The following is a 12,719-nucleotide window of genomic DNA, read 5'->3' as shown; positions in this document are numbered from 1 at the left end:
CCACACATTAAACAACATTTTGACTGTTAAGAATGAAATGATGTTGGAATCTGTGGTATAACTATGGCCTCTATGGGTTTGGATGTGCGGGTTTTGTCCCTTGCGCACAATTGATCATTTGTGTCTGTCTAATAAGTGCGCTCAACCCTCCGCCCTCGTTATGTTGTGTACACAGCATTGTCATGCAAATTAGCCTGACAATAGAGCAGGGCTGTCTGCTCGAAGTAGACCGCGCAGACATCAGTGCCACCTTCCAGGTAAATGCCTCGATGTGTTTGAAGGTGCTCTTTTACGCACCGTGTTTCCGCCAAATAAAGAGCCACAAAACTCTAGTGCCCCAAATGAAGGAAGCGTTTCAGACCTTTCAAGTGAGAGGATTTTGGCACCTCGCCACCCCCAGATCCCTGCTCCAGATATTTAATGGTGTGTGGACTGTGGAGAGAGCAGCTGTCTTGCCTCGCTTTTGTTGGCGATCTCCGCTGAGGGACCAGGCGTCCCCCTTTATCTCTCTCTCTGCCGCTCTTCAGACCCGCCGCCTGGCTCCATGTGGCGGCCAATCATAACGGCAATAACAGCGGGAGAATGAGCCATATGCACCTTTCTACCGTTCAAAAGCCATTGATGAATTAGCCTACATCTTTATAAAAAAAAACGTAAATGTACTCAGAACACCAGATTTGACCTCAGTCAGGCTATGCTGAAGTTGCACATGTTCTCTTTCACACCTCAAATAGCTCCTTATCTGCTTTTAGGCTAGAACTTATTTTTTATAGTCTATCAGAGTCTAAATAACACTAATCAAGAAGAGTGTAAGTGTCATTAGGCCTCTATACAAACCACATGATACTTTTCAGAGGTCAAGCTTGACATGGGATTCCTGTCCTCTCAATCACAAAAAGCATTGTGATTTATGATTATAATTCATTATTATATATGGTAGTTAAAACCTTGTTTAAACATGTGTGCGTGATGATCAGCCAATCCAAATCCTAAAAAAACAACAATAGGCTGCAGATATAATTTCAATTTAGTGGAGCAGGTTTTGAGATACCAGGCTCTGAGATTTCAGTCTCCACCAGCAAATATATCAAAGGTGAATGGAATTTCATTTGTGGTGCTTTAAGTATCACAAGATGAAATCTGAAAAAACTCAAATCAAGCATGTCTCTCCAGGAGCAAATATTGGCTACTCAGGACAGTCCACAGACCAAACATTTTCACCAGAACTTATTTTTACCAAAGGGGGTTGGCCCAGTCCCTAGTATGGACATTGTGTTAGTAGGAAAAGCGCAGGTGTTGCAAATACCAGTCTGAGTGGTTCAGTTCTATTCAAGTGTTCAAATGAGTTCAGCCATTGTTCATTTTTATTAAGCCCCAGTGTAAAAATAGTTACACCCTATGAAAACAGCTTGACCTCTATTAAGTGGGCATTCCAAAACTTCAGCACATACAAACCGAACCACTGGAGCTCAGTCAAAAAGGTTTATCTATGATTTTGGCGGACTGGCCCTTAAAAGATGGCATTTTGGTCACTAGTGAGCAGAAATACATGTGAAAATGTTGTTGCTATAATGTGCTAGCTATCAAACAGACATTCAATGACAACATCTTTTCACAGTAGAAAAACTCCAGCTGTCAATCAACAAATGAATAATGCCTTGACTCCATTTAACTTCTCCAGTGTCAGGATCCTGGTATTGTGCAGGCTCGCTCCCCATCACACTTTACTTCAGTTTAACAGAATGGAGCCACCACTAAATGTTATTAGTAACAACTGTGCTTTTCCTGCTATGACAAGTCATAATGTCTAATTTATTTTGTGTCTCTGCGAACAGAGCTTAACTACCTTACAAAAAATATCTGAGTCTAGCCAGGACTTACAGGTTTCTTCACTGACTTTGTGTGTCTGTCATTTGATGCTGGGCCGTCAGTGTGTTTACCTGAGTTTATTTACTGAACACACCTGTCTGTTGCTGCTGGAAAATGCAGTGAGACGGAACCAGTCATAGCTGCTCAAACACTGAGCTACAAGAGGCTAAAACATAGGTTTTGTGCTGAAGAGTATGGTCATTATTTGCTGTGTCAATGTGAATGAGCCATTTCACAGCATTGACAACTTTAAGTATAATGTACATAAATATATTGATTAACGCAGCTTTAAAATTGTTCCAAAGAAGTGCCAACTGACCATGAGAAGTTAGTTTGTACGCAAACAATCATTACTTTCTAAATATATTTCCATTTCCATATTCATTTGATTATTATTGTAAATAACCCCAAAAAAAGCAAAATTTTGGATCTATTTGTACGATTATTCATGACACTGAATCACATCTGGAGAGTGTACAATACATTTTATTACTATTAATGTTCTGGTTAATTACACAGCAAAGGAGGAATACAAACAATCTATGCAATGCCAATTGCCAAGCAAGTGATCTAAGCAGCAAAGTAATGCCTTATAATATCAAATAAATAAAGCTGTTAATACCATAAATACATGAAAGATTAATAAGAGCCTTCTATAATGCAGGCTACGAGAGGTCAACTTCTGAAAGGGAAGTACTGAGAAAAGGTCTGTATAGAATCATTATAACACACCTACAATAATAATCACTGGAACAAAACTGCCCCACGTTTGTCTTCTGAGCAGCATATCTATAAGATACATAACAGAGGAGGGTCTAACAGAATGAAGATCATTGATCCACCAGTTTCACCAGGGCCTCCACATCTCCAGCATCCCCAGGTGGGAGCTGTGGAGTGCCGGTCTCTCTTGGCGTCCAGCCCCTTGGCAGGTGGGCCCTTCTTGCTGGATCGGCCTCCCAGTGTGGGGGTCTCCTCGGAGGGGTGTGCCTGGGAGCTGGCTGGCCGGAGCGGGGACATTATTGTGTCTGAGTGTGGGCTGGAGGGCCCGCTCGTTAGTGGACCTGGGCAGGGACTTGAGGAGGTGGTTGAGCAGACGGGAGCCCACAGTTTTGTCCATCCATTCACAGGTGAGGAGCATGTTGTGGACCTCGTGCATGCACTGGATGTACCCTGTGCTGTACTTCTGCTGAGCCTCCAGGCCCAATGTGGGGTCTGCAGGGAGAGAAAGGGGAGGAAGTGTGAGGTTATAGCGACCTCTGGTGGTGACAGCGCAGCACGTCAGGAAGCTACTCAGTAGCTCCAGTAGCTCTTACTAAATCTTTCACTGGTCACCAATACAATTTCACCATCACTTCATAGAGGAATATAGTATCTGCAATTGTTGTGCTTATGGTGCTCTATGTAAAGGAATGTCAATATATTTCATAGAATATTTCAGTCTATATATAGGCCTACTTATTATTGACCCAGGGAATAACATCAATGCCTGAGAGAAGAAGCATTTCAACATTATTGGAAAATAAAAACTACATTTGATTTTGCTTTAGATCCCACATTAACACGTGCCACATTCTTACCGTTGAGTTTGTTGGTCTGGATGTTTTGCAGATGCTTCACTGTCATCTCTAGAATATCCGCTTTCTCGAGTTTGGATTGCTGTTGAGAGATAAGCAGCGTTGAAATTAATTTGACTCGCACAGCCTCCACTGTTTACTCGTGGAGGAGACGAGAGACAGACAGACACGTGAGGAGGACATACTCACATCGAGTCTGAACGCTCCGACCACTGTATCCTTCAGCTGGTCCAAACAATTGTTTATCCTCTCTCGTCGCTTTCTCTCAATGAGCGGCTTCCTCATCTGTAGGAGGTAAAAACATAGCGTCGGTTAAAAGGCGGAAAGGATGGCGAGGCACCCCCATGCTGGAGCGCACAGGACAAACTGTGTGTCAGTCACACCGTAGGCTATATCCTAAAGATGGAATCGATCTAGAGTATATCCATGCGTAAAATACCTTTCTCTCTTCTTTGGCACTGGGATGTTTCACCACGTTGTGCGCCATGGATGAAGCAGTCATGGTTCTTCCCGGGTTGTCTGTGCGCTTGTGTGCCTCCTCTACTCCGAATCTCAGCGCGTCTCTAGGGCCCTCGGCTCGGCACGGCCCTCTTATTTATCGGGCGCAATTAGCATGTGAATGCTCCAACTCTTTGGCTGTGGGATTTTCCCACACACGGGGTCCCATCAGTCAAGACTGACAGGTCACTGGCTCCATTCAATAACCCAGAGACCCGGCCTAGAAAGAAGAAGAAGTGGAGAGAAAAAAAACTCACAAGCGACAGATGTCCAGCCTGAAACCATGCACTACTACACCCCACCCCACCCCACTCCCCACCCAACAACAAAAAAGCAGTTTCCTCGTCTCCCATGGATGAACAAGAGTGTGCAGTTACCGTGCTTTACTCCGGGGAGCCCCTGGGCTATTCTTTTCAGGAGCAACATTACACTATACCTGCAAAAAGGCCGAACCTTTCCCCCAGGGCGTCCAGGAAGACAAAGGACTGACAAATCACTTGATAACATTTCTGCCTCTATCCCGTCCAGGCTCACCTCTATTAAAAAAAGACATCACCTGCCAAGATAAAGTTCTATAATAATTTGTATCAGCTGTTGTTATTTTCATTCCGATTATTAAATATCTTATTTGAACTGATGCCATCCAACACTAGTTATGCCTAAGAGAGTCACACTCATTGTGGCCACCACCACACACCTCTCTTCTGTTTCCCAAATACAGAAGGAGCGTCACTCGCGCTCTGGGCTTTGATCACTCACTCTCCGTGTTTTCAAATGTCAGACATCTGCTGTTAACTGTTAGCGAGCAGATGTCAGATTGACCAGATGCCCCCCCCCCCCCCACCTTTGGGGTCCCTTAAAGCGAGGGCCCCTGTTTTAGAGCCACGCGACTGCCAGGCGAATGCCGGGTCGTGGGAACCATGGCCGAACAAAGGGCGCCATTCATTCAAACCTAATCAGCATGAAGAGCGCAATAACCTCCAGATAGGATGGACAGTCCGGAGGAGGAGTAGGCTGAGGCTTTTGGCTATAACAACACCCAATCCAACATGAAGATACAGCCAAATCATTAAGTTAGATCAGAAATTAAGTAGGCTAAAGCATCAATTGGGCCCTGTTTGGATACACCCCCCCAACACACACACACACACACACACACACACACACACACACACACACACACACACACACACACACACACCTCCCCCAATTAAGACTTCAAATGGTAGTGTCATTTTATTTCAAATTTTAATGTCAGCTTCCTTTTTTTATACGGTTGTCATGGGAAACGACACTAGCCTATTACTATTTTAAAGTCCTTGTTTATTGAAGTTATTATTTTCTCTACAAACCTATGTAGGAGAAATGTCCCACCAAAGACCACACATCCACACAAACCTCATAGGACTCATATAGTTTGTTCTATCCCTATACTTTATTATGTATACATCTAACATGCAATTAATGGGTTAGAGGGTTAAACAAAAAACAATCTAGCCTATTTTCTCCTCCAGGGACTATGAATTCTGACTTCATTTGTCAGATGACCAATAACTGAAGCAGTCGTTGGCATTGAAATGATTGGGTCTTAGGCTCCCCCACTTTGTTTGAAGATGTATCAAACGACAGTGGAAAAAGAGAGAGGATTCAAACAGCACATATATTTCCCTCTGCATCATAATGTGCCAGCCCAAAAACATTCAGCGACTCTAGCATCTCATGCTCAATCTCCTCCTCTCTCTGCACTATGCTTATATTGAGCTTTTTAAAATAACACGTGATCTATAATGGATTGGATTTATATAGCACTTTTCAAGGCACTCAAAGACGCTTTACAGGGTTCCAGGTTCCATTCATTCACACACAGTCATACTGGTGGTGGTAAACTACCATAGTAGCCACAGCTGCCCTGGGGCAGACTGACGGAAGCGTGGCTGCCATTCAGCACCTACGGCCCCTCAGACATACACATTCACACGAGGCAAGGTGGCTGAAGTGTCTTGCCCAAGGACACAACAACCATGACACAGGTGGCCGGGAGGGGATCGAACCGCCAACCCTTGGATCATTGGCCAACCCGCTTAACCACCTGAGCCACGGTCGCCCCTATGACAGGAACATCTATAAAGTTTTCCTGGGAGTTTTCCAATCCTGCCTCCACAGGGGGGATGTGCATCAGCTTTAGGAGTTTCTCAAAGGGTAACAGTATCCCCAATTAATGTCAGCGGTTCTCTGCCCGCCCTCCCCTTTTTATTCATCAGCTTCCATTTTTTAGGTAAAGAAAATGTAATTGGACAATTTACCACAAGCTTTCATTAACTTATTTTACTTGATGTTGTTTGCAAACCCGTTCTGGTGAGTGAATGTCTGAACTGTATGACCCACTGATATCAGAAGACAGTGACACTTGATAGCTTACTTGCTGATACTCTGTCTGGGCTGTCGTGTAGAGCACAGTACAAAGTTGTGATTGTTCACAAGTTATGATCTAATGCGTACCCTATGTATGTTTCATGAATGAAGTTATTTGTTTAATTTCTAGTGTCAAAACAATGAAAAATGTCAAAAGAAATATGGTCTGAAATGTGTACCCCTCTATAACTTTGTAAAGGAAAGATCTCCACATTTTGTTACGGTCAATGGAATTACCCAGTTCAGGTCATTGGAAGGAGATAGTGAAAAGCAATTTTACCGAATACGGGACCGGGGAAGGAGGAATGGAGTCCAGTATTCCAGGAGTGAATGGGAATTAGGGTGGCATTTAGCTGGCGTGGCACAGTCGTGGCTCTGCATGCAACCGTACTCCTGGATAGGGGTTGAAGTTGAAGCCTATTCTTCTCTGGAGTTGCCCAAGGTTTGAGGCGCCAGGCAGGTGTGGGGATATTCACAAACCCCTGGGTGAGTGCCACTACCTTAGAGTTTACCACGGTGGACGAGAGGGTCGCCCACCTAAACCTGAGCATTGTTTGTTATGGGACTTCTGTGCCAGTCATGGACTGTAAATAACAAACACCATGTTGGAACATTGGGATGCTCATAAGTGTACGTACCAGAGCATCCTAGGCAGAAGGTTGGTGAGGGTGGGGGAAGACTGTGGACAGACCTGGTAAGCTCAAATGGGTAGAGCGGGTGAACTGGGAACGTCTGGAGGAGGCCCCTGTCCAAGAGATCTTCAACACACACTTCCGGCGGTGCTTTTCTGGCATCCCTGCAGAGGTTGGGGAGTGGGGACATTAAACCATAGTTGGGTAATGTTCAAAGCTTCCATTGCTGGAGCTGTGGTCTCAAAGTCTTAGGGGCCTCAAGGGGCGGTATCACCGTAGTACACCAGTGGTCAGGGAAGCCGTCCGACTAAAGCAGGAGGCCTTCCGGGATAGATGAAATGCTGATAGGCCCCAAGACAAAACTAGCCATCTGCATAAAACTTCTGGAATACTTGAGATTGTATGGCTTTTTGAAAAACACTGTATTTGTAATTCATTAAGACTGGTCTACCAGAGGAAAATGTCAATTTGTAATGCCCAAAGAACAAAACAAAATGTACACAAGATTTTTTTGTTTCACCAATGTAATTAAAATTGTAGGTCAATCTTCCACTTAGGGACTGCATTTGGTTGTTGTTATGCTGGTAATGGTCAGATTGGAAGAAATGAGCATTATTTCTATAGTAGTTAGTTGTGTGAAGTGGAGCTATTTTAACGATTGTAGGCTGTCCGGTGTTGGTTAGGCCAGTGGTTCTCAATTATTTTCTGTCATGCCCCCCCTAGGGGACAGAAATGTTTTCGCCCCCCCCCCCCCCCCGCCCCCTAAATTGAAATACTATTGAGAACCTGCTAATATTTATTTATTTATCTGCACAACACCACTGTATGAGTTTCTGGCACGAGCATTCTGCATACAATCAACTTATTATCAAATTAGATAACAAATATTAGCTGAGATAACTGCTGCAGCAAAAAAATTCAAAGTTCAGTTTATTAGCTCAATTTGTAACATTTAAACAAGACTGCTCAGTCTGTGTGAATCTCAGGACAGAGAAACAAGAGCAAATGATTCACTGAGGTTTGCATTTCATTCAAAACATTTTTAAACTGTAAACATAGTTAAGGTGGTGTTTTTTTATTATTATAGGCCAATAGACCTTCTGTGATGCGATAACCAATAATTCATTAATGTTATTATTAGTCTACTTGCTTGATTTCTTTTTAAATAGCCTACAGAGACACTTGGAGACTCATGTGGACATTTAATTACTGCAAATCGCGGCCTTTCGCGCGGATATGACCATACACAAGCACACATTGTTTGCTAGCACTTAAAAAAAAATAAAAAATCAGTTGGAAATCAAGGCAGCCTGACAACTCACGGCGCGCCCCACCATTTGAGAAGCACCGGGTTAGGCTATCCTCTCTCAAAATGTGGGACTGGGTGATCCTATGATCTGTCCACGGGGTAATTGCGCCCTCTTGCGGTCACCCGCCATACTCGCTGAGTGCAATGACACGAGACGACCAGAAGAGGCGGTACAAGTCGCTGGCTGCAGTGACACCAGCTCCCCTGCCAGCGTTACCAGTCGGGCTCAGAGAAAGAACTAGGAAACAGGGACCGCACAATTACCTACAGTAAGTTCCAAACAAGGACTACAAATCAGTATTTTTTACCCAAGGAGCACTCGAGTTGCCTTTTGCTGTCTTGACAAAACGGGGGAAGCTATTGAAAACGCCGTTTACAAGGTATTATGTTGTGTGTGTATATTATTACTATGAATTGATATTTGCAAGCGCTGTGGTGTTTGGCTAACGCACTTTAGTTAGCAACGGCTGCCTTAAAGTAAGCAAGTGAACAACATTTAGTTAACGTTAGCTTGTTAGACAGCTCTAATCAAGTATACACGTTTCAGCTGAACCTAGCCCGCTAGAGCCTGGCATGGGCTTGATGCTACTAAGGCGAGGAGCCGCTGCCAGGCCTGGCTAATGTCATGCTAAGTTAGCTAGCTAGCCGACGTTATCAATATTAGCTTACATTTCGAACCTGGTAATCATCAATACTTGACTTCCTATTTCCCATGGCTATTTTAAATGTAGGTAGAGATAGGTTTGTAAGCATTTGGCCCGCCGAGGCCTCCTGAGTGTCGACAACACTCACACACTTTCACAAGCAAGCCAGCGATAGCACTGTTTAGAGAACAGTGATTTAAACGCTACAGGCCACGTTAGCTTACCAACAGAAGGGAAGTCAGCTGTCAAATAAAGGCTAAAGCTAGCTGAATCACATATCTGTCTGCATCTCCGCGGTCAAGTTGTCTTGTATTTGCTGGACACTAGATGACTGAGTGAGCATGTATCAGTGTGGTTAGCAGGCTTCACACCATCATCACAAACCAGGCATGGAGATCTCTCACACACACAGAGGGGCGGTGCTCACTGGCAGCTTCAAGCTGGACAGCTCAACGGGACACGGCTTTGCAACTTGTGTCGAGTTCTTTAAAAGCTATGATAGTAAGCTGGAAACACATTGGAAATATCTTGTGACACATTAATAAGCTAGCTGGATGACAGGTCTATCATTATAGTTTACGTACTGTCAGATGATAGCCGAGCATGTGAAGGGTGGGGGGTGACGTCGGTCTGACCCGTTTGCAGAAACTCTTTTGTTTGTTTTCTAGAGGTTAGCTATGCTTTAGGCTCCACTGACTGTTATACTCGTGGTTATGTAAGGTGTACTGCGGATAACATGGCTGTAGTGTTACAATTCTAGTCGTCATGGGTTTGTTTGGATTTTCTTTCCATTGTTTAGGCCACGTTAGGTCAATTTGTGGAAAACTCAGGGCCCACTGCATCTCTTCTGACGTGTGTTGGCCAGGCATCACTCCAGCACACGGCACCCGATTAGCTAGCGGAGTCCTAGTGGTGTGTGTGTGTGAGCTGTGAGCAGCTGATTTTGAACCTGCCATATGTGTTGCCGCCCTATTTGCGTCACACTGATACCGAAGCGGGTCAGGAGGAGTAGGAGAGAGGCGGTTCTGCAGTCTGCTGCTGGCTGGCTCCCTTAACGAGCATTAGCCTCGTGCGAAAGACGGATTTGGCCACCTGGCGAAGTCGATGTGTGTCCGCCTAGGTTAATAAAGGTGTAATTAGGCACAATTCAAGTGCCTGCCTGGGTCACGACGAGTGAACTCTGGTCGGGGACAAGTTTTATACTTCAGCTCTAGTCCCAAACACACACATGACACATCATATATGAATGGTTAGGTGGACAGCACCGCCCACCGAGGTGCTGCCTCGTTTATATTCCTGGCTCCAGTGTGGCTTTCTAAATGCGGACTCAGTGCCAAGACATAAGAGGAAGAGTGTGACAGCTCCAGGGTTTGTGTTCAGAGATTACAGGACCTCAGCAGGACAACAGGTTGGTGTCAGACTGTGACTGATCAGTTATTGTTGAGCACAATTGATCATCAGACTGGAATTATTACGTTTTATATATGTATTGCTGTCTTAGGCTCTTGATGGAATAAGAAGTGTAGTCGTGCATGACCTACTCTATAAGTAAAGAAGCAGATTTAAGCTGCTATGTTGCATATTTCTCTGTTTATCATTTGTTGCCTGTCTGTTCAGAGAACGTTGGCTATTGCCCCACAGTGTGTGTAAGGGGGTTGGGTGGGTGGGTCAGTGGTATTGTGTAGATAAGGTTCCTTGTTAAGTGACCCAGTTAAATAAAAGCAGCAGTGAGTTATGGTTATCAGTTGCGAGGCCCGTGCATTTTCTGTTGTCTTCGTAGTGTGAGTTTAGTCTCATCCTGGGTCTGATATGTTTGTAAAGAGAAGAGACTCCCAGGTTGTGTTTATGACCTAAAGTAGTTTCCCAAGAAAGTATGTAAAGTCATGTGACAATGTGTTTGCTCTATTTAGTTAAGTCACTGACGGTTCAGGCAGGGTGTGGGTCAAACAGAGGTCTGCCATGTTGTCAATACACCCCATGTCAATGCTAACATTTCATGGTTAATCATTGACTGCCATTGACAAGAAGACTCACAAGATACTGTTCAGTGACTCATTAAAAGTCAGATCTAGATATGACGTCTCCAAGTTATAAAATACATAACATTTCTCTCGTATTTTATATAATCAGCACTTGCCAAGTATGACTGACTTTATAAGCATTCGACACCATGCAATGGGTCCTTCATTAGGGCTTAACTCAATGTTCCGCTAAGCCTAGCTGCCACTGAAGTCAATTTAGTTACATTGTTTAATACATTTAAATGTCACAGTAGTTCTGCTTTCATATTCTATATTAAACAACAGCGTATGTCCTGAAACTGGATGTGTCACCCAGCCGTTCTTTGGAGAAGCTCATGACTGTAGTGGTGTGTGTACTGTTATCATTCATAGGATCTGTTTTATCTGCCTTTGCCCAGACTTGCAGGGGATCCTTGTTATTCTCGTTTGTGTGTTGCTATATATTTGTATTTTGTAAGCACCTTCAGAGCATGACATTCATTAAGCAGAGTATGACATATACAGTAATATTGTCTGCAATGACTGGAACCCGGTTTGTTTTTAGCTCTGTAAGTAAACATTTTATTTGATCTGCAACAACATTAATGTAGGTCAGTGTCAGTGAGTGTCTGCACTGTGTATGATCTACAGGCTCTGATCCAGGCTTCCATTTCTTTCCTCAGGTGGACAGTCCGCTGCCTGGTTGCTCGTGGTAACCCTCCGCCATGCCTTTCCCCTTTGGCAAGTCCCACAAGTCACCGGCGGACATCGTCAAGAACCTGAAGGACAGCATGACCGTGCTGGAGAAGCATGACATTTCTGACAAAAAGGCTGAAAAGGTAGGGGTGAACCTCCTACATATTGAACTGGTATAAGGTGGTCTGCTTCCTGGTATATGATGTGTTCTATGTCTATATGATGCAGGCCACAGAGGAGGTGTCTAAAAGCCTGGTGGCCATGAAGGAGATCCTGTATGGGACTAATGAGAAGGAGCCCCAGACAGAAGCAGTGGCCCAGCTGGCCCAGGAGCTCTACAACAGCGGCCTGCTCAGCACCCTGGTTGCAGACCTGCAGCTCATCGACTTTGAGGTGAGGCCTGAACCAATGTGATTGAAAGATGAAGGGGGGAAAAAGAAACTGAAAGGTGGAGTCAGACAGTGCGTTTCCATGGCACAACTAGATTGGATTAAGACATATACCGAACTAGACACTCGAACGGACCGTGTCACTTGTCTGAGTATACATGGCCTTTCAGGAATCGGATAAATGTCCGATGCATGGCTGTCTCTACTATGCTAGGTGGCGCTGTAGCCTTTCAACAAGTGGTTATAGTGCCATGTCGCGACAAACCCTACTATTTTTTTTACGTTGTCTCCTTCCACTTCCTTGTGAAATCCTCCGCAGGGATTCTCGAGCAGGCGCAGAACGTGAACTCTGATATGCGATGTCCGATCCCTGTATACATGCAGAGAGAATGCCGACTATGAACGAGTTATCTAGGTGTTCTTATTCGACTTCGCTTGTCCGTTTATGTGCCGATTTGTATGCGAAGTAGATCGGATAAAGGTGTTTACAAGCATTTTACAAGTCCTGTTGAAGTCTTATTCGTTTATTTAACCCGATTATGAGTCTGCATGTAAACGCACTGAGTGATTCTGGAGAATGCTTGTCAACATAAACTTTTGTCAAAATGTGTGTGGGCTTACAAAAATCCAGTCTAAAACACAGCGTAAGCTTTGTAAACACTAACGAGCATGTTGGTAGCCATAATTGGCCCCCTT

General features: G+C 44.3%; 2 protein-coding genes across 4 annotated transcripts in view; one reads left to right on the top strand and one right to left on the bottom strand.

Annotated features, from left to right (window-relative positions):
- Positions 1-2,683: 2,683 nt before the first annotated feature.
- Positions 2,684-4,015, bottom strand: her8.2 (hairy-related 8.2). The gene is made up of 4 exons (XM_080053752.1): positions 3,883-4,015; positions 3,633-3,728; positions 3,447-3,525; positions 2,684-3,081 (listed from the first exon to the last, which is right to left on the bottom strand). Exons 1-4 carry the CDS (start codon positions 3,943-3,945, stop codon positions 2,717-2,719), a joined length of 603 nt encoding a protein of 200 aa, XP_079909878.1. The 5' UTR covers positions 3,946-4,015; the 3' UTR covers positions 2,684-2,716.
- A 4,490-nt stretch (positions 4,016-8,505) lies between these two features.
- The window catches only part of cab39 (calcium binding protein 39), a 10,044-nt gene continuing 5,830 nt past the window's right edge, over positions 8,506-12,719 (top strand). Inside the window, exons 1-3 of one of the 3 annotated variants that reach the window (XM_080025216.1) lie at positions 8,506-8,563; positions 11,622-11,777; positions 11,863-12,027. In XM_080025216.1, the coding sequence (XP_079881342.1) occupies positions 11,664-11,777; positions 11,863-12,027 (279 nt within the window). In that variant the 5' untranslated portion in view covers positions 8,506-8,563; positions 11,622-11,663. Of the gene's footprint in view, positions 8,675-10,253; positions 10,347-11,621; positions 11,778-11,862; positions 12,028-12,719 lie in introns of those variants that run through there. The other 2 variants (XM_080025214.1, XM_080025215.1) reach the window with 2 other exon arrangements.

This window comes from Ammodytes marinus, assembly GCF_949987685.1.
Source record: "Ammodytes marinus genome assembly, chromosome: 3".
Taxonomy (NCBI): Eukaryota; Metazoa; Chordata; class Actinopteri; order Uranoscopiformes; family Ammodytidae; genus Ammodytes; species Ammodytes marinus.
Note: the sequence above shows the minus strand (reverse complement) of the source record. Positions and strands in the feature narration are given on the sequence as shown.